This window comes from Papio anubis, chromosome 16, assembly GCF_008728515.1.
Source record: "Papio anubis isolate 15944 chromosome 16, Panubis1.0, whole genome shotgun sequence".
NCBI lineage: Eukaryota > Metazoa > Chordata > Mammalia > Primates > Cercopithecidae > Papio > Papio anubis.
In genome coordinates this window covers 20,778,594-20,803,806 of record NC_044991.1, presented here as the reverse complement: position 1 = coordinate 20,803,806, position 25,213 = coordinate 20,778,594, and the positions used below count along the sequence as shown (strand labels likewise).

Below are 25,213 nucleotides of genomic sequence, written 5' to 3'. Positions count from 1 at the left end.
TGTGAGGTAGAGGTCTTATTTAATTCTTTGCTAGATGGATATTCAGTTGTCCCACCACCGTTTGTTGAAAAACTGTTCTTTCCTCATTGAGTTGTTCTAGCATCTTTGTTAAATAACATAGATGTTAAATTAATGTTAAATAAATTAACCATCTATGTAAGAGTTTATTTCTGGACTCTAAATTCTGTTCCATTGATCTGTGTGTCTGTATGCTAGTGCCACATTTTCTTGATAATTTCAAACTTACTGCTAAGATATACTTGAGAAGTTTGAGTTATTCAGCTTTGTCCTTTTTTCATGGTTGTTTTGGTTATTCTGGGTTCCTTGTATTTCCACTTGAATTTTAGGATCAGCTTGTTGGTGCATGCAAAAAAGCTCACTGATAAAGATTGCATTGAATCTGTAGATGATTTTGTCAGTTTGCTATCTTAAAAAGTTGTCTTTAGATCAGTGAACAAGAGTGTCTCTGTTTAGGTGGTCTTTAATTTTTTTCAATAATGTTTCATAGTTTTAAAACATTTTTGTTTTAAATTCTTGTTATTTTATTTTAATTTTGAGGTGTTTAGCCGATACTTCTATTCTTAGTGGTAGTGGTAGAGGTTTATCAAAAAGAGAGCTCAAATACTGATGGGCTTTCTAAAGCAGTGTGTATGCAATAAGGTGCATGCATTGGGCACAGCAACACTTATGAGAAATGATAGTAACATTCCTTGGATGAGACTCTTTAAGGAAGGAAAATGTATTAGTTTCTTGTTTGCATCAGCACTTTCTGTAATTAATTTTTGGTATACAAGTAGGTGAAGAAATGCTCCTTTTAAAATACTTTTTTCTTTTTTTTAAATTTTTTTTTCAATTTTTTTTTACCACAATCATGACTACATATCCTTGTAAAATATTAAAATGTAATGCTAAAATCTCTAGCCTTTTTTTTTTTTTTTTTTAGACAAAGTCTTGCTCTTGTCCCCCAGGCTGGAGTGCAGTGGCATGATCTCGGGTCATTGCAGCCTCCGCCTCCCGGGTGGCGATTCTCCTGCCTCAGCCTCCCTAGTAGCTGGGATTGCAGGTGCCTGCCACCTTGTCCAGCTAGTTTTTGTATTTTTAGTAGAGACGGGGTTTCACCATGTTGGCAAGGCTAGTCTCGAACTCCTGCCTCAGGTGATCCGTCTGCCTTGGCCTCCCAAAAGTGCTGGGATTACAGGTGTGAACCACCGCTCCTGGCCACATTTTTTTTCTTGTAGGCTTTCCCCCCAGTGCCCTTAGGTATGTATGTACCACCAAATAATATGTAGGTTTCTTTTTTTCTTCTTTTTAAGTATGCTGTACGTTTACTCCATATATTTTTCCCCAATTGATGGATATTTAGCCTGTTTCTAGTTTTTTGTTTTTACAACCTGTTGGTGTGAAGTTAAAAAAAAAAATTTTTTTTAATTTTTTTTTTTTTTTTTTAAAGAGACGAAGTCTTGGCATGTTGCCCAGGCTGATCCTGAACTCCTGGGCTCAAGTGATCGTCCCTGCTTGGCCTCCCAAAGTGCTAGGATTACAGATGTGAGCCACCATTCCTAGCTCAAAGTTTTAAAAACATGCCTCAGGGCGTATTGTGCTGACTTTGTCGAAATATATCAAGAGAGGTAGAGTTGCTTGGCTATATGGAATATGTAGTAGTAGTCGTAGTATTATTGTCAAGATACTCTTCAAAGTAGCTTTAGCAGTTTTACCATTACCAAAAGTGTGTACAGTTACTCACTTTTGGCTGGGCACGGTGGCTCACACCTGTAATCCCAGCACTTTGGGAGGCCAAGGTGGGTGGATCACCTGAGGTTGGGAGTTCAAGACTAGTCTGGGCAACATGTGAAACCCTGTCTCTACTAAAAAATACAAAAATTAGCTGGGTGTGGTGGCGCGTGCCTGTAATCCCAGCTACTCGGGAGGCAGGACAACTGCTTGAGCCTGGGAGGTGGAGGTTGCCGTGAGCCAACATTGTGCTATTACACTCCAGTCTGGGTGACAGAGCAAGTCTGTCTCAAAAACAAACAAATGAACAAAAAACACTCATTTTTCTACCAGTGCCAGTACTTGAAATTAAGCAATATCTTACTTTTCTGCCAATCTTTTTGATGGAAAACGATTAATTTGCATTTTTTCTGATTATGAAGTTGAGATGTTTTCGTATGTATGTTGAACATTTGCATTTTTTCTGTAATTTTTTTTTGGTCTGTTTTTCAGGTTTTTTCTCATGGATTATAGAAGGTTTTTTTTTTTTGGGGGGAGGGGGGACAATCTCTCGCTCTGTCACCCAGCCTGGAGTGCAGTGGCACAGTCTCCTCTCACTGCAACCTCTGCTGCCTGGGTTCAAGTGATTCTCTTGCCTCAGCCTCCCGAGTAGCTGGGACTACAGGTGTGTGCCACCATGCCAACTAACTTTTTTTTTTGTATTTTTAGTAGAGATGGGATTTCACTGTGTTAGCCAGGATGGTCTCGATCTCCTGACCTCATGATCCGCCCATCTCAGCCTCCCGAAGTGCTGAAATTACAGGCGTGAGCCACTGCGCTTGGCCTTACAGAAGAGTTTTTAAATGGAAATGGTCAACTCTTTTTAGATTATTATTCTAACACTTACTGGGAAGGTCTGAATTTTGACTGAACTGTTTATAGCATTGGACAAGTGTTTGAGAGATGTGAGTGGTGTATGGAAAGTACAGCAGGTAAGAAGAGCCCTAGTAACTGGACAGCACATAGATTGGGTTCCAGACACATAGCCTTTCAATTTTTGTCTTTCAGTTGAATCTATTCAGTTAATTCCTTTCATACTATTTGATTTCCAGATAATTTTTTAAAGCCTTAGGAGTGTGTTTGTATAATGCTTTTGCTTTTGAAAGTCGATTTATTAAGGTAAATTGTATACAACAAAATTCACTTCGTATGTTTTGGAAAATATATACAGTTATAATACACCACCTGATTAACATGTAGAATATTTCCATTATTGCAAAAAGAATTCCAGGTGCCTTTTGGCCATTAATTCTCTCTACTGCTCAGTGAACCACAGATCATATCTCCATCACTATAGGTTAGTTTTGCCTCTTGTAGAATTTAATATAAATGGTCATTCTCAGATCTTTTATGTAGACTTTTAACATTATATTCACATTAAGAATATGAACTTGGCTGTGCGCGGTGGCTCAAGCCTGTAATCCCAGCACTTTGGGAGCCCGAGGCAGGTGGATCACGAGGTCAGGAGATGGAGACCATCCTGGCTAACACGGTGAAACCGCATCTCTACTAAAAATACAAAAAAATTAGCCGGGTGTGGTGGCGGGCACCTGTAGTCCCAGCTACTCAGGAGGCTGAGGCAGAAGAATGGCATGAACCCGGGAGGCGGAGCTTGCAGTGAGCCGAGATCGCTCCACTGCACTCCAGCCTGGGCGACAGAGCAAGACTCTTGTCTCCAAAAAAAAAAAAAAAAAAAAAAAAAATAATAATAATATGAACTTGGCCAGATGCAGTGGCTCATGCCTGTAATCTTAGCACTTTGAGAGGCCGAAGTGGGAGGATTGAAGTGGGAATTCGAGGCCATTCTGGGCAACATGGCAAAACCCTATCTCTACAAAAAATTAACTGAGTGTGGTGGCACATGTGTGTAGTCCCAGCTACCTGGGAGGCTGAGGTGGGAGGATAACTTGAGCCAGTAAAGTCAAGGCTGCAGTGAGCTGTGATTGTGCCACTGCACTCCAGCCTGGGCGACAGAGTGAGACCCTGTCTTGAAAGAGAAAAAAGAATATGAATTTTTGACTGCGTACAGTAGCTCACGCTTGTAATTCCATCTCTTTAGGAAACTGGGGCACGAGGATTGCTTGAGCCCAGGAGTTTGAGACCAGCGTGGGCAACATAATGAGACCTGTCTCTACAAAAATATAAAAATAAAAATTTAGCTGGTCATGCTGGTGCATGTGAATAGTGCCAGCTACTCAGGAGGCGGAGGTGGGAGGATCACTTGAACCTGGGAGGTGGAGGCTGCAGTGAGCTGTGATCACACAACTGCACTCCAGCCTGGGTATCAGAGGGTGAGACCCTGTCTCAAAAGAAAAAAAAAAAAAAACTTAAAAATGACCTAACTTTAAGAGTGGTTGGTTTAAAAATCTTGAATTTCTCTAGAGTTGAGGGTTGTTTCTGAATTGATTTGGCAACTTTGTCACTATTTAATAAGTAAAATTTTTTGTGTTAAATTCTGCAGTGGAAATACTGACACAACAAGGTTAACAGTACTTGAATCTCTGAAATGAGATATAGTCAGTGGAAGGAAGATAGCAGTTAATCTACCCGTATCTTTTTCCATACTTGCCTCTTAAATGTTAGTTTCATGGTACTGTTAATCATTATATACATTTTTGGTTGTTCTGTACATACATATGTTGCTTTGAACAGAGGAGGACAACATCCAAAGTGATAATAGTATTTAGTTTTTGCCAAAGCTGTTTTTTTGTTTTGTTTTGTTTTGGTTGAGACGGAGTCTTTCTCTATAGCCCAGGCTGGAGTGCAATGGCACGATCAGTGCAACTTTCGCCTCCCAGGTTCAAGCGATTCTTCTGCCTCAGCCTCTCGAGTAGCTGGGACTATAGGCACGTTCCACCATGCCTGGCTAACTTGACCAGGCTGGTCTCGAACTCCTGACCTTGTGATCCGCCTGCCTTGGCCTCCCAAAGTGCTGGGATTACAGGCGTGAGCCACCACACCCGGCTGCCAAAGCTATGTTTTAAAAAAATAAAGTCCTCCTAGAAAGGGAGGAGAATCCTTTTTTCTTTTTTTGAAGCAGATTAAGACTATTGGAGGGAAGGAGTATGTCTAACCTGATTCTTAGCCCTTTTTTGTAAGACAGCAATGTTACAGGTTTATCAAGATTTCATGTTATTTGGTAGGAACTCCTGACAGCCAGCTCTTTATTCTTCTTTGCACATGTGCATTGAAGAATACTGTACACCCTCTATTCAAAATTCTGGAATGGTTTATTCTTCTGAAAAAATTCCCATCTCAGAGATACATTAATGTTGATCAGGATTATAAGGACTGGTTATAAATCTGAATGCCATTGTAATCTATTTCAGTCTATTACATTGTAGATTTTTGACTTGAACCAGTAAGTTCTCTGTTCTCTAAGTGCTTCTCTTTTGTTCTTAATTTAAAAAATTGAGACATAATATACATATAAGGTATAGTAACCCTAAATTAAAGCCTGGCAGCTTTTTACATATGTATAGACCCATGTAACTACACCCATATTAATATACAGAACATTTATAGCTCTCTCCTTACTAAGGTTCCCTTCCATCCTTTCTTAGGCAGTACATATTCTGAGATAATCACTGTCTTGTCCTCTGTCACCAGAGTGCTTTTGTTTTTGTTTTTGGTTTCATAGTAAAAGTTCTTTTCAAAATGTTCCTTTTTTCGGTGGAAAGTTAACAGGGCACTAAATTGGTCTAACTAACTTACTAGGAAAGTTATAATCAAAGGTTGCTGGGAAGGCACGGAAGTGATCAAGACTAATTATGAGTCAGATTATTAATAGTATCATTGAAAGATAGTATTATGCAGCATTCCTCATGGTCAGAGGGTACTTCACTTGGGACTAGAGTACAACATTTTTAAAATTTGGATTTTACCATAAGGAAAATAATGAAAAAGCAAAAGAATAATGAAGTGATATGATGAATGTTCATGTACCTACAACCTAATTTAACAAATATTTATCTTCGTCATGTTTGTTTCAGATTTTAAAAACTAACTTTGTTATAATTTGAAAATAGTTATAGAAATAAGGAACTCCCAGTGTTCTTCACCAATTGTTTACATTTTGTTTCATGTGCTTTATTATTTCTCCCTTTCTCCATATTTTTTCCCTGAATCATTTTAGAATAAGTTGGAAGCACTGTGCCCCTTTGCCTCTAAATACTTGAGAGTTTACTCTTTTTAAAATTTTGAAATTTTTGTTTTTTGAGATGGAGTCTCACTCTGTTGCCGAGGCTGGAGTGCAGTGGTGCGACCTTGGTTCACTGCCACCTCTACCTCCTGTGTTCAAGCGATTCTCCTGCCTCAGCCTCCTGAGTAGCTGGGACTACAGGTGCATGCCACCACTTCTGGCTAATTTTTTGTATTTTTAGTAGAGATGGGGTTTCACTGTGTTAGCCAGGATGGTCTTGATCTCCTGACTTCATGATCCACCTGCCTCGGCCTCCCAAAGTGCTGGGATTACAGGTGGAGAGTTTATTTCTTGAGAATAAAGACATTATCTTTTTTTTTTCCTTTTTATTATCCAGGCAAAAAACCTGAAGAACATTATTTTACATAACCACAGACAATCCTTCATGGGTTTTTATAGATTAATTTTGAGGATACTTTTATATCCAAGTTCTTGGATACACGTCACAGTTGGCAAAATATTTTGTGTACTATCTGATTTGTACACCATCAGAATTTTTAGTATATTTTTGATCTTCTTAACTAAATGCCAACGTAGCTTATTTTACTATCGGTCAAGTTATTTTAAAATTTAAGAATTAAAATGCATCTTGCTGGCTTCATTTGTATTTCACTGGGTGGTTGTCACCAGGTATGCTTCCTTCCATTATCTTCATATAATTTTTGAACTGAGAGGTACTAATCAGACTTTAGTCATCAATGGTAGTCTTGTTCTTTGCACATAAAGATGATAGTATAAACCCAACAGAGCAGTTCTGTGTTTTTTTTTTTTTTTTCCCCCCAAGAGACTGGGTCTTACTGTGTTGCCCAGTCTGGACTTGTACTCCTGGACTCAAGCCATCCTTCTGCTTCAGCCTCCCAAGTAGCTGGGACCACAGGTGTGCACCATTGTGCCCAGCTAAAGTAGGCATTTTTAGTTTTGCTTTCTTACCACCTCACAATGAGATGATGCACTTGTGCTTGTCCAGCCATACATACTCTTCTACTTATTTCCCTATAATAGTACATGTTTTTAGGGTAGTTGATTTATGGATAAAAACATGTTTATATTATGTATAATATCTATGGAAGTGAATAAATTTGCTTATGAAAATTAAACTCTAGCTGGGCACGGTGGCTCACGCCTGTAATGCCAGCACTTTGGGAGGCTGAGGCGAGTGGATCACGAGGTCAGGAGATCGAGATCATCCTGGCTAACACGGTGAAACCCTGTCTCTACTAAAAATACAAAAAATTAGTCGGGCATGGTGGCGGGCACCTGTAGTCCCAGCTACTCGGGAGGCTGAGGCAGGAAAATGGCGTGAACCTAGGAGGCGGGGCTTGCAGTGAGCGAAGATCGTACCACTGCACTCTAGCCTGGGTGACAGAACAAGACTCCATCTCAAAAAAAAAAAAAAATTAAGCTCTGGACATTAAAGGTGTTAGCGCACATCTAATCAAATTAGCAACTGTGTATTAGATTACTTGAAGAAGGTGGTATCCCATTTGGCTATTCTAGAGCCCAGTTTTTCTTTTGTATATGTAATTTCTGGAGTTTTCTCTTGCCATGCTTGCATTTTAATATAAAAATCTATACTAATGTGGTCTCTTTTCCTTAGTATCTAAGTTGTTAATGTCATTATAGATTGTAATATTTGGAGAATTTGAAAAGATTCTATTTTAGGGGAAAACTAGGGCATGCAGGTTGATCTTGTCACATTATGGTGAGTTGTTTGTCCTACCCTGTTATATTAGAATCTGGAAACATACTAGCTTTGACCTTGGGCAAGTTATTGAATCCTTGGGAACCTTGAAGTCCTCACTGTTAAGTGGTTTAAATGGCACCTCCTTCAACTATGAAGATTGAATGAGATAATGCATAAAAAGTACATAGCCCAGTGATTGGCACATAGTTCAGTAAATACTAGCTTTAAAGTATGAAAATAATGGTGTTTATTCAGAGTTTGGTTTTGCTTAACAAAGTAATTTATCCATTTAGACTACTTTTATTAAGCATATATTTTTCTATTATAGTATTTAAGTAGAGCTTTGTGTGTAGTATATTTTAACTATAGATGTCTTGTGAATTAAGAAATGGATACTTCTGTAATGAAGACGTTTTGAGAGCTTTTAAGTTGTATATTAGTTTGTTCTTTGATAAACCCATGAGATTGTTTTGTCAGAGGAGATAATTCTATTTCTTTTGAGAGGCAAAAACAGTTTGTACTATAGTTATTGATCAATTTACAACAGGACATTAGTGGTAGAGCTAATATGTATGTGATTACTAAATGGCATGTACAGTTCGAAGTGTTTCTGTTTATTAGCTCACTTAATTCTCACAGTAACACTATAAGATACCATTGGGAGTGGAAGCATGAGAAAGAAAAAGTGACTTGCTCAAGATTACAGAACTACTAGATGCCTGAACTGGGTTTTGAGGCAAGGTCAGGCTGACTTTAAAGCTGTGTAAGAATGTGTTAAAAACTAACATTTAAAAAAGTGCTAGCGTATGTTTTCAGTTCTGACACACTAGTATTCCTTTTGAAAACCTTGTTTAAAACAGCAGAAACTGAAATGATACGGCAGAGTAAAATGAGGCGTCATATTTCTCCACTAGGTCAAAGAGGTAAAGAATAGAAGTAACACTGCCACAAATTTTGGAGAATAGAATAAAGGAAGGAAAGCAGGAGATCTATTCCTCAGTCCTGACCTTTACAAAATAATTTGCATATCTGATGCGGTTTACTGGCTGGTTAAATGATCTCTTCTCTCCGTGCCCTTTTTTTTTTTTTAATTATTATTTTTTGAGACGGAGTCTTGCTCTGTCTCACTCTGTCGCCCAGGCTAGAGTGCAGTGGTGCAATCTTGGCTCATTGCAAGCTTCACCTCCCGGGTTTACGCCATTCTTCTACCTCAGCCTCCCGCATGCCTGGCTAATTTTTTGTATTTTTAATAGAGACGAGGTTTCACCATATTAGCCAGGATGGTCTCGACCTCCTGACCTTGTGATTCGCCCACCTCGGCTTCCCAAAGTGCTGGCATTACAGGCGTGAGCCACTGTGCCCAGCCTCCATGCCCACTTTTAGGGGAAAAGTTTAGAAGATGGAGACAAAACCAACTATCCATTCTGCTATCTCTTTCTATTCTGTAGCCTACAATCGTAATGTAGACCAAGATTAGGCTGAAGAATAAAATATTCCTTAATGTATCTAATATTTTTATAGTACTGAACTCTAACCCCATAATAATTTTTTTGGGGAAAGTCAGATTATCTGGTTATGCTTGGGAACTTTTAGGTAGTTGCAACCTCATTAATAAACTGGTCACATGGACCAGATTGTCTTATCCGGTCAGCTTTTTGCTTCCTTGTTCTTATATTTGCTCTATTGTGCTGGTGCCCATAACAACATAAACTTACAGCTCAGTAATGCAGGGCAAGTAGACTTCCTTCCTGCCCTGGAGCTTTTTCCTGTACTAGATGCCAGTTCTGAGGATGGTGAGCCTGAGAGTTTAATGGAAAACCTGATTTCTTGATTCTCTGTGGTTAGATTAGATTTGTTTCAATGCTGAAATAAACTCTAAGAGTGGGTAGAAAGCAGTGCCTGGCTGGAGGATATTTAAAAAGTGTTCAGCTTTAGAATGAATGGATTTCTTGCTTTGTTGACTTCTTGAAAATGCCAGTGTCTTTAATGACACAATTTAATAGAGGTAATCTGTAGTAGAACATTATTTAGTGATACCACGTTTTCAATTCATTAGCCATTTATTTGCTTTTGTAAATTCTCTGTATTTTCTCATTCCCAAAGACTTTCTTCAGTTTTCTAAGTGAATTAATTTCTTTGAGTAATAAAATAGTAATATTAAAAAATATGGCCCCTCATGCTATCAACTTGAGTTTTAAGATGGTTAGGTTTTTTTCATATTACTGACTGGCTAAAAGGAGAATTTGATCCTGGAGAATTTGATCTGAGTTTTAGATTTAAAGGCTTATATTTTATCCCCCTTAAATTTTTTTGTCAAGCACCCCCTCTTCTACAGCTGACAAAACTAAGATACTTCTTAATACTGGATTAAGCTTTTGTTATTATATGTTTTCTGTGTTATCTTTCTAGTCATATCTAGTAGCGCTAAGCTTCTTTTGTCTTGTACTTATTTGGATTTGCAGCTTTAAGATGCTTAGCAGCAGGGCGGAATCTTATTTCTCTGAAGGATATGGACTCTTTAAATGGTTATAAAAATAATTTTTTGAGTGCCTACTCGATACCAAGACATTCTCTTCTAGAGACTTCTTTTTTTTTTTTTTTGAGATGGAGTCTGGCGCTGTGTCACCCAGGCTGGAGTGCAGTGGCGCGATCTCGGCTCACTGCAAGCTCCGCCTCCCAGGTTCAGGCCATTCTCCTGCCTCAGCCTCCGAGTAGCTGGGACTACAGGCGCCCGCCACCACGCCCGGCTAGTTTTTTGTATTTTTAGTAGAAACGGGGTTTCACCATGTTAGCCAGGATAGTCTCGATCTCCTGACCTCGTGATCCGCCCGCCTCGGCCTCCCAAAGTGCTGGGATTACAGGCTTGAGCCACCGCGCCCGGCCTCTTCTAGAGACTTCTTTCTTTACCATACACTGTCTACCTTTGGTCACAGCAGTTTTGAGGCTTGGGAGCTATTTATTCTTTTCCTTTTTTTGTGCTTATTCACTTTTTTCTCTGAAAAAACTTTGCAGATCTTTTTTTTTTTTTTTGAGTCGGGGTCTTGCTCTGTTGCCCAGGATGGAGTGCAAACAGCATGATCATAGCTTACTGCAGGCTTGCTCCTGGGGTTAAGCGATCCTTCTGCCTCAGCTTCCCGAGTAGAGGGGACTATAGGCTACAGGCATGTGCCGCAGCACCCAGACTTGATTTGTTTTATAAAACACTAGTTTTTAGAATATACAACTTGGTGAATAGTAGCACCATGTATGATTCTTGAGTTTCAAGTAAACACATCAAATTGCATTTCATGGGGAGTATATATTCAGGGCAACTTGAATCTATGCTCCCAAGAAAAATAAATTTAGAAAACCGACAAAAACCCAAAATGCATTTCATAAATTGTAAGAAGATTTGAAGCAATTAAATGATGGAACAAACTTTCACACGCCTGTTTTTTTAGTTGTTGGTTCCTAATTTGGCATCAGTCTGTACTGAGTTGATGCTTCAGTAGGTTTGAGACAGGAATAATACAGGGTGGTCACAGGAGAACTGAAAATTCCAGGCAGCAGTTTTACATGACTAGCATAAAGGAAACTGTTGAAATAGCTGCATAAACTAGGGGCTGACAAGACCTTAAACCAGGATGTGGGCCAAGCTGGCTAAGACTGACCCAGCATGGCACTGGATTTGACCTAAGTTTCACCTAGGACTTCATTATGTGCTCATTAACATACTAAATCACATACCCACCAGCACCATGCAGTTCCAGGAACACCCATATTTGGTGTAGAAATCGGTGGCACTACAGTTCTGAGAAATCATCACTGGTTTCCTGGAATCTTCCTGAATATTCCATGCTTTGGCTAAAGAAACGCATAAAGATAGAAGCACCAACCCGCTTGGTACAACCTTCTCTTGAGTATACTCGCACTCCCCTTTCTTGAGTATAATTTTCACTTTATCATAAATCTCCATACTTTCACTGTTTCTGACTCATTCTTGAATTTCTCCTTGTGATAGTGTCAAGAGCCTGGACACCGGCTGAGGGAGAGGTCTCACTGCTGTTTGGGACTTCCCCCAGCCCACTGGTGTTCAGACCTTTCTGAAATCTGAGTCTCTGATGTGGAACTGTATAGAGATAAATTTTTCTTGGTCATTAGAGTAAAGGTATATGCAAATTCTTTTCTTTTCCATAGACTCTTTGCTCAGGACTAGCTGTATAATTTACAGGACCTCTTCAAGAGGTGATTTAGAAAACTATACATTTTCTTTACTTTTTTTTTTTTTTTTGAGGCAGAGTCTCACTCTGTCGCCCAGTCTAGAGTGCAGTGTCGTGATCTCAGCTCACTGCAGCCTCTGCCTCCCGGGTTCAACCGATTTTCTGCTTCAGCCTCCCGAGTAGCTGGGACTACAGGCACCCGCCACCACGCCCAGCTAATTTTTGTATTTTTAGTAGAGGCAGGGTTTCACCATATTGGCCAGGCTGGGCTGGAACTCCTGACCTCAAATGGTCCACCCGCCTCGGCCTCCCAAAGTGCTGAGATTACAGGAGTGAGCCACTGTGCCTAGCCGAAAACTATACATTTTCTAATTGTGCTGCATAATTAGAAATCATAATTTTGTGATTTTTATGTGATGAAACTATGTCCACGCTGGAATTTAAAATAAACTCTTTTACCATGGTATTTTTGTTTCCTAACTTAAGATCTGGTTAAGGAGTGTCAGGGTTCAAACTGTTTTTATTATAGGTTTGAATAAAATAAAAACATAAAACATTGTAGGTCCAAAAGATGGGAAAGGGACTTTATTGGAGCTGATAGTTTTATTTTCAGACATCGAAATCTTGTAGAGATAGACTTTTCAAATTAATCCTGAGTTGTTAATTTTAAGCTTTGTGATTATCTCACTCTTGAGATAATACTGCAAACCTTTTCAGACATAATCATTGAGGTTAGCCAAAACTACTTTTAGCAAAAGCCATATGCTTGTTTTCCCAGTGAGTGAAATTGAGCACTGACTTTTGGAGTCACAATGTTTTAGTGAAAATGCTTAAATTTCAAAGTAGACCTTAGTGACTTTCTATGTATATGGAGGTATTACTTGACTATTTTATAAAATAAGAACAATAATTGGTGTAGACTTTCAGACGAGATAGGGAACGTTCAGGGTGGTATGGCCATAGATAGTATGGACTTTCAGATAGCAGCTATAATTGTTAAAATACGAGTATGACTGTCAGGCCTCTGAGCCCAGGCTAAGCCGTCATACCCCTGTGACCTGCCTGTATACATCCAGATAGCCTGAAGCGACTGAAGAACCACAAAAGAGGACATTTCACCATTGTGATCTGTTCCTGCCCCACCCTAACTGATCAATTGACCTTATGACAATACACCCTCCCCGCCCTTGCGATAATGTACTTTCTGATATTCCCCGGCCCTTAAGAAGGTACTTTGTAATACTCTCCCTGCCCTTGAGAATGTACTTTGTGAGATCCACCCCCTGCCCATAAAAAATTGCTCCTAACTCTACCACCTATCCCAAACCTGTACAAACTAATGATAATCCTACCACCTTTTGCTGAGTCCTTTCTCGGACTCAGCCTGCCTGCACCCAGGTGAAATAAACAGCCTTATTGCTCACACAAAGTCTGTTTGATGGACTCTCTTCACACGGACATGCGTGACAATGACTATACTTTTAACAGATGAGTGGTTTGATGGGAGTTGAAACTAGAACTTTTTTTTCCTCCCTAGTAGGAAAAATTGGAACATTCTTTAAGGTCCGGCTTTTCTCCCCCTGCCCCACCTTTTAAAAAAAAATTGTTGCTCATTGCCAGTAGACTAGCAAGTGGTTGAACAGTTTCCTTGGCAAGAGGTGCCAGGTGACTGACTAATGCCATCATAAAGCACATGCCATTGATCATATCATATGGACTTGATCTCCTTGGAGGCTAATTATATTTAGGGACATTTTAGTACTTTCGAGGAACCTCAGACTTTGCTGAGGTTGAAAACACTGGTAACCTCCCTTTGGTTATAAGAGAGACCAGGAGTTCGTATGTATTCCTTAAGAAAAATATTTGGAAAATATAACACTGACCTTGGGAGATTAGTGCATATGATCTTGATTTTATGATCTTTTCTAGAGACACTGCAACACTGCTTTTGGATCAGTGTTAGAGCCTCTTTGGGATACTATTCTAGGATTTTAAAAGTTAAAATAGAATTTACATGGTGAAATACACAAATGCAAGTGTGCAGTTTGAGTTTCAATAAATGTTTACAGCAGTGCAGCCACTGCCTCAATCATGATACAGAACTTTTACATCATATAAGAAAGTTCCTTTATGCCCTGCTTCTGGTTAGTCTTTCTCTCCCCTAACCCAAACTACTGTTCTCTTTCCTATCACTAAAAATTAGTTTCGTCCTTGAACTTCATGTAAATGGAATCATACAGTATTCTTTTCTAACTTGTTGCTTTGAGTCAACATAATGCTTTTGAGACTTATCCATGTTGTGAGTATCAGTACGTTGTTTGTTCATTTTTCTTGCTGAGTATGGCAGTCCATTATAGAAGTATACCACAATTTGTTTATCTGATCACTTATTGGATATTTGGTGTTGTTCCCAGTTTGGGGCTATTATGAGTAAAGTTGCTATGAACATTTGTGTCCAAACCTTTTTGTGATTATGTGCTTTCATTTATCTTGGGGTGATACCCAGGAGTAGAATTGTTGGGTCATAGGATAAATGTATGCTTAACCTCATAAACAATTGCCAAACTGTCTTCCAAAGTGGTAATTGCCATTTTACACTTCACGAGCCATGTATGAACTCTAGTTACTCGACGTCCTCAACAACATTTGCTCTTGCCAGTTTCTTTAATTTAGTCCAGTGGATGTAAAAGGGTATCTCATTGTGGTTTTCATTTTGTGTCTCCCTGATGATTGATTTGAGAATACTTCTCCTACATGACTTTCCTTTTCATTTTCTTAATGGTGTCGTGGATAAGTAGATATTTTCAAAATAAACAAAATTTTAATTGTGGGAGAATATATATAACATTTATTACCATCTTAACCATTTTAAAATGTACAATTCAGTGGCATCTCTACAAAAAAATAAAAAAATTAGCCAGACATGGTGGTGAGTGCCTGTAATCCTGCCTACTTGGGAGGCCATGGTAGGAGGATCCTATGAGCCCCAGGAGTCTGAAGTTGCAGTGAGCTATGATTGTGCCACTGCACCCCAGTTTGGGCAACAGAGTGAGACACCATTTCTTTAAAAGAAAAAACAAAACCAAAAACGGTATTTTCTATCTTGAATGCCTTTAGTTTTTGGATATGTTGACCCTTCTGTGACACCTTGGTCCACATGATGTGTGTATTTTTCTTGTCTACATTTGCCACTCTTTTAGTATATAAGTTTATAAGTTCATAGAAATTTTAGCTAGTTTTTTGGAGGAATTGTGTTGGGTAAGGTGAGCTTGTCAGGGAAGGAAGGAATTAGTGTGTTATGACTATTCCAGATCTTCTGCTTTGAATCTGTATCCTATGACTTAAAGGATTATTTTGCTACGTCTCATATAGCAAAATGAGGCTCTTATAGCCCTAGAACATGATAGACTTTTAGTTTAGGCATTTTGCTTACCCTTCCCCACTCCCAACCCCACACCCCCAACACTACCTCCTTGATGTGGACAACTTTTTTATTTTTATTTTTTCTTGAGACAAGGTCTGGCTCTATTGCCCAGGCTGGAGTGTAGTAGCACGATCATGGCTCATTGCAAACTCTGCCTCCTGGGCTTATGCCATTCTCCCATCTCAGCTGCCCAAGTAGCTGGGACTACAGGTATGCACCACCATGCCTGGCTGATTTTTTTTTTTTTGTAGAGATGGGATTTTGCCATGTTGCCCAGTCTGGTCTCGAACTTGTGAGCTCAGGTGATCCTCCCCGCCTTGGCCTCCCAAAGTGGTGGGATTACAGGCGTGAGCCACCGCTTCCGGCCTCCATGTGGACAACTTAAGGCAAGAGCTAGAGGGGTCTTAGAGTCCAGAAGAGCGAGAACAGTGTTTGATGGTTCTTTTTGAGATCTTAATATATTTCAGGTTGGTGCAAAAGTAATTGTGGTTTTTGCCATTAAAAGTGATGGCAAAAACTACTATTACGTTTGCACCAATCTAATACTTATCTCCACTACTCTTGTCTACCCCAAGAACTTGTCATTGTCTTAGGGGAGCACTAACTTTTACTTCTTTCTGACTTACATGTTAATTTTGTGATGTTTTATTCTAGATTGAGTATCCTTACTTGAAGTCCTGTTTTTGATAATAGTAAGGGGAAAAGTCAGACTTTTACTTTTGTCTTTTCTTCCTACCCCCACAAGAAGACAGGAAGTAGATAGAGATCAAATTGAGTTGGAAGAGGATAGTATTTGTGGACTTCCAAACAAATTCTGTTATCCTCAGGACATATGTAGCTTGGCATGCAGAGGCAGCATGACTTTTGGAAATTAGGTGCCGTTCTTTTTCTTACGTTGCATTTTAAAGTTTTGCAAGCTACTTTGCTCAGTTATCTTTAATTTTGTATGTTAGCCACTTGATTAGTGACTTTTTGTTGTGATAAAACTTTATTTGCAGTAGATCTTTGCAAACTCTGAGATCACAGAACATATAAACTCATTAGAACTGCTATTTTCAATTGATGTATTTCTGATTTAAGTTTTTCTTATTTTTAGAAGTGTTTACTTTTATATTTGCTAAATAGATATCATTTCAGTCATCAGTTACAATGAATGAACTATATAAATAGGTTCATTGCTGAAATTGCTGCTGTGTGTGATTTATAATAGCAGATTTCTCCATAATCAAAGTAAATACAATATTCACATTTTATTTCTGGAAATGAATTGTTTAAATATTATTTTTTAGACAGGGTCTCCTCTGTCGCCCAGGCTGGAGTACAGAGAGATGATCACCACTCACTACACCCTCAACCTCCTGGACGTGGGTGATTCTCTAGCCTCAGCCTTCTAAGTAGCTGGGACCACAGGCAAGCGCCATGAGGCCTGGCGAATTTTTCGTAGGGGTGGAATTTTGCCATGTTGCCCAGGCTGGTCTCAGCCGTTCTCTTGCCTTGCCCTCCTGAAGTCCTGGAATTACAGTTGTGAGCCACTGCGCCCAGCCTAGATATGTAAATAATTATAATGACATGTAGTAAGTGTTATAAATCAAAATAACTATATTGAAATGGCACAGTGAACTCTGCAGGGAAGCTTTTGCAGTAAAAATGTTTTTAAGCTGGCCGGGTGCGGTGGCTTACATCTGTAATCTCAACACTTAGGGAGGCCAAGGTGGGAGGATAGCTTGAAGCTAGGAGTTTGACACCAGCTTGGGTAAAGCAAGATCCCTGTCTCTACAAAAAATTAAAAAAAAAAAAAAAAAATGTAGCTGAGCGTGGTGGCATATGTCTGTGGTCCCAGCTACTTGGGAGGCTGAGACAGTAAGTAGGATTGCTTGAGTCTAGGAGCCTGAGCCTGCAGTAAGCTGTGATCGTGCTATTGCATTCCAGCCTGGGCAACAGAGTGAGACTCCTGTCTTTAAAATGGGGAGTGGGGAGGGGGGAAGTTTTCAAGCCAAGAATTGAAGGACACATGGGCCTTATCCAGGTGTATAAAGTGGGATGAGGGAATCAGGCAAAGATAATAGCAGTTAAAAAAAAATTCATGCGTGAAAAAATTTTAAAAGCAGTCTCAACTTGTTTAATTTGGAAATGGAATGTCAGAGGGTTTATTTTTTGGAGCGAAATTTTAGGGAAAACTTCTATTGAAGGACTACTACAGGGAGTGTTAAAAGATTTGACCAGAGTAGTTCTGTTATAAAGTCAATTGTAAAACTTGTGTGTGTATGTGTATATTTGTGTGTGTCTAAAGTAATTAAGGTCTAATTAAATTTAAGCACATGTTTGCCAGTCAATTTGATAGAAAAAATGGCGGTGATACTGATAACATGCAATGGAAAGATGAGAATTAGGCATTTCAAAGAAAGCAGTGAAAATTGGTGTCAGATTTTGTCATTGGAAATAGAGTCAAATGGTTTCTAGACTGGAATACCTAGAACAACTGTGAGGAGCTCCAAAGGAGTATTGAGGAGCTGTGGTGGGGAGAAGAGAGAGAGGAGAGGGAGGCAGATGATGAATTCTGTTTAGGATAGAGGTAAAGGTGCTAGATTGACAACCCAGAGGTGATCTGGTCATCTGTGGTCCTGTGCTAGCAATAGCAGTCAGGGTCGAGGAATATTTGGGGAGCTCTCTGCTAGTAGCTGAGGACTCGAGAGAAAGGCTTATCATTTCTGTGGGAAGGACTGATCCTGTTGCATGTGCGCCAGGTCAAGCCTGTTCATGAATGGTTTCAGACTGTGAATGGATTGGAAAAATGTCTTATGAAGGAAAATGAGGGAACAAAGAATCCTGAGGAAATGATTTTTGTAGCAGTTTCTGTATATGAAGAATTTATATTAGTATTAGGGCAGTATCATTCAAACCTTTCATTAATGTACTACTTGCATATTTTTTTTTGCAGTATCTGTATACCTAATGGGAGTGCATCTTAAAGACAATGGCATATTATAGTTGAATTGGAAAAGTTTTTTTTTTTTTTCCTAGCGGTATGTAAATTAATAGTGTGTCTTGAATTTGATGGCGTCTCAGATTGAATAAAAGGTAAAATTTTAAAAATGCTCATTAGCCCAAATATAGTTTTTTAAAAGATACTTGTTTATGTTCTGTTTAATCTCAGATATCACCAATGATAATATATACCTCAGCATGGAAACACTGGTAATAGAGTACTCTCATTGAAAAAATAACTATATGCTTTAGAATACAGGGTTTAGGTTAGATGTAAGGAAAGTGTTGAAGATGTAAATCATTAGAAAAGAAAAAGTGTAAGTTCTTCCCAAGGTTCTTATGTTTCCGTATTTTAACACATATATATGTTTTGACTAAACACAATAGTAGTACAGAATCCATTATCCAATTACAGGTCTGATTTTACCAGAGAGATTGGATAAACATATTATTTCTTTCTCCTCTTTCGGACATTAGCTCCTTTGACAAATGATTTTTATGTTGGAAAATGCAAGGAAAATAAGTAGCTCAGATTGACTTTGGAAATGTAATATTATTCTTAATTCACAGGCTTGTTGGCAACTTGAGAATTCCAATTACTTGTCGGTGTGGATTGGTTTTTTTAAATGCTGAATTGTATAGTGCTTAAGTTTTTGATGTATAAACAATATACTTAGTATATACTCCATAATGTATGAGGATAGGTTTCTATTAGGCTGTATGTTTGAGGAAGTTTTTCCTCTTATGAGAAAAGTAATTTAGCCAGTATGCTTTTTTTTTTAAACAAACAAACAACTCTGCCTCCCAGTTTTCTGGAGTTAAGTAAAATGATAGTGTAAGAATTTTTTAAATTCAAGGTTTGGTCTGTCTGCATTTTTATGAGTCATTGATTTAAATGCAGTTTAAAAGCATACGGGGAGAAATTCCTTTTACTACTTGTTAGCTCTGATTTAACTTGGTACTTTTGCCTTCCTTAAGTAAAACATGTCGATGAATTCTACTTTTTGGCTTTAGCTGAAAAAGTTCATTTTCTTACTGTGTGTATTTGGATGGCAGTCACATGTGTTCCTCTAGTTTACATGAGATAAATATTACTAATTTTAAAAAGGTAGGTCTTTTCTGGGGATATGTTGAATTGAAGATGGTGTTCAGGTCAAGACAGTTTCTGGTCTTTTGGCCATTTAGTAATCTGAGAATTGCTTTGAAAGAGTAGGTATTTGAGCTCATCATTTAAACAGAGCCTGCATTGTGGTGCATGATTATTGGAGGTTGTTGGGGTTTTTACTGGTGTGCTTTCAAAAATATGAGTAGCCCCCTACCTAATTGCCAGAATACAAATTTTAACTAGGCCAATAGAAGAGGGGATTATTTTCATTTCACATAGCCTCTACTATTTGAATTTTGTCTCTCTTTGAATGTACCTCTTGGGTAGCTAGAGTTGGACAGTTTTCAGTTGTGATGACAGCAGTTAAAAATTCAAATCTGTTTCTTTTTATTGTTAAGTTGTATGCTTAAAGGATGGGTCTGCATTTTCATTCAGCTTTCTGGTCCTTGTCGATTTTTGATGCCTATTATTCTGCATAAAACTGTGGCAGGAGCCAGAACTTTTAAGAATCTTTTTGTTTACAGATGGGGAGACAATAACATTAACATTCATTAACATTCAAAATAAAACATTCTTATACTGATAAGCATTATGCAGGTTAGCTAGGTTTGAGATACTGATAGTTATTTTTTGAGTTTCGTTTACTTCCAAATGTCTTCTAGAATTTGTTTAATATCTCAAATACCTATACAAAATAGGAAGGGCATGCTTATTTATACATGGGCATACTCTTGAGTTCTGATGGCAAGCCAGCCTTCAAATTAAGTTGTGTTCCTAGAAAAGAAACCTCTTAGGCAACTGTGAAGGGAGAGGGATAATATAAGAAGGATGAGGGTTAGAGATTTGTGTTTTTATGGTAAGATCTAGAAACAAAGCATATTAGAATAAGCATTGCAAATTTTGCACCTTTCAAAAAGATATTGATATGTTTTTATCATGAAATCTGCCCAGTGTTGTCTAGAAAAAACAAACAAACAAAAAACCCAGCCAGGTGCTATGACTCATGCCTGTAATTCCAATACTTTGGGAGGCTGAGGCGAGAGTGTTGCTTGAGCCTAGGAGTTGGAGACCAATGGGACCCCATCTCTACAAAAAACCACAACAGTAAAAATGAGCTGGGCATGGTGGCATGTGTCTGTAGTGCCAGCAACTCAGGAGGCTGAAGAGGGAGGATTGCTTGAGCCCGAAAAGTTGATGCTGCAGTGAGCCATGATCATGCCAGTGCACTCTAGCCTGGGTGACAGCGAGACCCTGTCTTTAAAACACACACACAGACACACACACACACACAGAGACAGAGAGAGAGAGAGAGAGAGAGGCCGAGTGTGGTGGCTCATGCTTGTAATCCCAGCACTTTGGGAGGCCAAGGTGGGCAGATCACCTGAGGTCAGGAGTTTGAGACCAGCCTGGCCAACATGGTGAAACACCGCATCTGTACTAAAAGTACAAAAATTAGCCCAGTGTGGTGGCAGGTACTTGTAGTCCCAGCTTCTCAGGAGACTGAGGCAGGAGAATCGCCGCTGGAACCCAGGAGGCGAGGTTGCAGTGAGCCGAGATCATGCTACTGCACTCCAGCCTGGGTGATAAAGTGAGACTCTGTCCGCCCTCCCAAACACACACACACCCCCCCACACACCCACACCCACACACACCCACAAAAAACAACACACGCACACACTCCACATTTCTGGTCTTTGCTGCCTATCTCCTTGATTAGTTTTCTGTTGAGTACATAAGAATAGGAGCTCTTAATTTAAACCTTATTAAAAACTTCTTGAAAATCTGTTTTTAAAACTACTTCTCTTCGTGGAGATTGATTATTTTGGGTCTTTTTGTCCAAGAAAATGAAATTAAGATTTTATTCTTTGATTGGTATGAGGGAGGAGGGGAGAGTCGTCGGTCTAATGTTATTTAAGATGTAATTATGTATGTTTAAGAGGGGCGGAAGTCATTATAAGATTATAATTAGGAAAATTTAAGTTTCCATAAGGAAGTATGAATTTCTAGAATATCTTTTATTTCCATTTGATTTAGGCATTGCTGTTGAAGACACTGATTTGGGGCGAGCTGTTGGGGAGAACAGGAGGAATTGTAGTTACTTTCCTCTTCACCAGGGGTTAACTGAGAGCAAGAAGCAAGACATGAATGAGTGTGCAAGAATTTGCCTTCTGTTAAATTCCCAAAGGTAGACCTTGGAAATAGTCAAAGGAACCAAAGTTAGGAAACCCTTTTCCGAGGCTGGAGCTAGTCTTTCTGATCTTTCCAAAGCAATTATAAATATTGAACTGCCTCTGGCACTTGGATACAATGATTCTGCATGGCTTTTAATTCAGTTAATTTCTAATGCTTGAATGCCTGGATTTTCTATGATTTCTGAACAACCCAGACTTAAGTATGCCTTTTGTTTCAAAAGGGTTATAATTTTAAAACCTTTTTGAAATTATAAGGGTTTTTTTTTTTTTCCCCCTTAGGAGATAGGGAACATTTTTATTTTTATTTTTTTCTTTTTTCTTTTTTTGAGATGGAGTCTCACTCTGTCGCCCAGGCTGGAGTGCAGTGGCGTGATCTCAGCTCACTGCAACCTCTGCTTCCTGGGTTCAAGCAATTCTGCTGCCTCAGCCTCCTGAGTAGCTGGGATTATAGATGCGCACCACCATGCTCAGGTAATTTTTGTATTTTTAGTAGAGATGGGGTTTCACAATGTTGGTCAGGCCGGTCTCAAACTCCTCACCTCGTGATCTGCCCATCTCAGCATCCCAAAGTGCTGGGTTTATAGGCGTGAGCCACCGCGCTTGACTGGGAACATTTCTTTCAGATGGTAAACCTAAATGCTGCCTTATAAAATTAGATTTTAAACTCTTAAGTTCTATAGTAAAATAATGCCTACCGTGTGATGTTTCGTAGAGGACATAGATTCAGAAAATAGCTTTATAGATTAAAGAACTTCCTTACAATCATGTTAATGATATATCTGAGTATATCTGAGTTAAAAGTATAAAGTGGGCCAGGTGCGGTGGCTCACGCCTGTAATCCTAGCACTTTGGGAGGCCAAGGCAGGTGGATCCTGAGGTCAGGAGATTGAGACCATCCTGGCCAACATGGGGAAACCCCATCTCTACTGAAAATACAAAAATTAGCTGGGCATGGTGGCGTGCGCTTGTAATCTCAGCTACTTGGGACGCTGAGGCAGGAGAATTGCTGGAACCCAGGAGGTGGAGGTTGCAGTGAGCCGAGATCATGCCACTGCACTCCAGCCTGGGTGACAGAGCAAGGCTCTGTCTCAAGAAAAAGAAAAAAAGTATAAAGTGAATGTGTTCTGCATGTAGAAGGGAGTATAAAGAGCAAATCAGAACATATAATTTTATATTCATTCTTAAAATTTTAATTTTTACCCTTTTTAGCAGATTTCATGTGATCTTTGGTTTTAATCTCTTCTGGTGCTAAAGATATTATATATGGCTGATATTCCCCTACCCCCTATCTCTTGTATAAGGGTTAAGTTTAAAAGGAAAATGCTTGTGAAATAAGTTATTTAAAAGGGAACCAATGAAATGTGTTAAGGTTGATTTACTCCCAGTTAATCTTTTCTGAGAACATGATCAGGGCTGCTTCCTCTTCTCTGTTGAGATGTGTAAAACAATAAGGTGCATGTGAAATGCAACCAGCCTAATGTCTAAAAATGTTAATGTGTAATTACTTTGCTTTTGCTTTCTCACATTTTGGGGTTTACATCTGGAAAAGCCTCTAAATGAAGACAACTGATTTTTAAGCATTAATCACTAACCTACTGTTTGATTCTGTCTATTGCAGAACTTCTTTTGAAGAATGTGTTTAGAACCTTTCCCACATTAAAAAGGTCAATTTATGTAAAAGAATAAACAACATACTCTGTACCTTGTGTGTAGTTACATAATTATACATGATTGATCTTTTGGTCATTATTAAAAGAGAGTTATCACTTGTTAATAGTGGAAATTATCTTAAGTGTTACTGGTTCAAGTGATTTATTACCAGTAAAGATTGCTTTTTTTTTTGAGACAGAGTCTTACTCTATCAAGTAGAGTGTCCTGTAGTGGCTCGATGATGGTTCACTGCAACCTCTGCCTCCTGGGCTCAAGTAATCCTCCCACCTCAGCCTTCTAGTAGCTGGGTCTACAGGCATGTGCCACCACGCCCAGCTAATTTTTGTGGGTTTTTTGTAGAGACGATGGTTTTATCATGTTGCCGAGGTTGGTCTCGAACTCCTAGGCTGAAGCCATCTACCTGCCTTGAGTACAGGTTTTTTGATACAGAAATGATTATCACTTGGAGTTCAGCTTGGATTCTGACAACTTACTAGATTTTCTTCCCCCGGGGAGAAGATGGTTGTTTCTTGCCTAGGAAAGATAATATTTTAGCTGCTTATCTGTGCCCCACAGTTGGCAGAGAAATGCGGTACACTGATCATGAAGTTGCATCTGGAACCCTGAAAACTCCCAGACCTTAATGTTTCCAAAGAGATGGAAAAGACACATAGCTTCTGGTTTTCGTTTTTTTTGTTTTTTGTTTTTTTAATTACTTGGAGATCTCTTTGAACCAGGACAGTGACAAAATTTTATATTTACCATTTGTTTTATCTTTTTCAGTGCATGGTCATCAATAGGGGAAAAGTCACACTAGGAGCATTGAGCCCTGTGAGGATATCACAACTGACACTGAAATGGCAATTGTGTAAGGGTAGAAACTTTGTTTTGTTCATTGCTGTATTTCTAGTTCCTAGAATAGTGCCCATCACTCAGAAAAACATGTTGAATGAACATCTACCACTTACCACAGTAGCTGAATGTAGCCATGCTTTTAACTCTCTCCTTATCTATTTTCATTTATAGTTGACCTCGGTAACGAAGGTTTTAGAAAACTTGAGCAGGGAGTAAGACTAAGCTATAGTAGTTTTACACAGTGGGTTTTGGTTAATGCTCATGATTAATTTATCTTCCCACCAAAGGTCTTACCTAACATGCTACAGAATTCTAGTTTCTGATATGTGAAAAATTAATAGACATAAGAAAGGAAACACTAACAAGCTGAAAAAAATGACCTAAAATTGTGGCAGTTGTAAATCTACTTCTTAAAATTTTGTACCTCTTGAATTTTTAAAATATTGCCTGTATACTCAAATTTTTCTCTGGATCTGTTTCTTAATATTAAATGCATGTGTAAAAAATCTATTTTAACATCAATGAAAGTGAAAAGATTGTTTTAAAATTATTCAGTATTGCCTTCTTAAGGTTTTGACTCTTAATTATCCTTCATTTGAAAAGTAAGACAGGACTATGTAGAAAAGTATTCTATTGTTTTTTTCAAGTTAACCTGTATCTTAGCCAAAGAAGTGCTGCTTTAGTCCCCAGTACCCCTCAACATTTTAGGAGGCCTGGCCAGAGCCTCTTAGTTTTTCCTCATGAATTTGATTCAGACTTACTAGTTTTTGTAGCTGGGGTTCTTTTATTATGTAAATGGTACAAATTGGTGTGTCTCTTTGCCCTTGTTGAAGCTGATGTGCTAGGTGGCACGTCGATGGTCACATAAACAGTTCTGTGTAGGTGCTAAATATGTCCATTCCTTTTTGGCCTTCTTAGGGCCTCTGTGCCCTTCCTTTTAGTCATTACCTCATTACTTTACAGAAAGGGACTTAGAGTATATTGTTAGGTCCCCCTCTCCAGTGAAAGCTGCATGATGGTATCCAATACTGTAGTATTTAATAATTTAGTATATTTTTACTCTCTTTAGGGTTATCTTTTACAATGGAGAAAATCCTATCCATATGGGACAATGTGTGTACCAATATGTGATGGTAAAAGTTTTACCC

At 38.8% G+C, this 25,213-nt stretch overlaps 1 protein-coding gene across 13 annotated transcripts in view; it reads left to right on the top strand.

Annotated features, from left to right (window-relative positions):
* Positions 1-25,213, top strand: part of MTMR3 (myotubularin related protein 3) — a 147,198-nt gene that overhangs the window by 45,342 nt on the left and 76,643 nt on the right. For 4 of the 13 annotated variants that reach the window (XM_017945219.2, XM_017945222.3, XM_017945224.3 and 1 more), the window contains exon 2: positions 23,994-24,078. The exons of 8 other annotated variants lie outside the window; for them this stretch is intronic. In XM_017945219.2, coding sequence (XP_017800708.2) covers positions 23,994-24,078 — 85 coding nt within the window. Of the gene's footprint in view, positions 1-23,993; positions 24,079-25,213 lie in introns of those variants that run through there. One more of the 13 variants, XM_021921446.2, reaches the window with a different exon arrangement.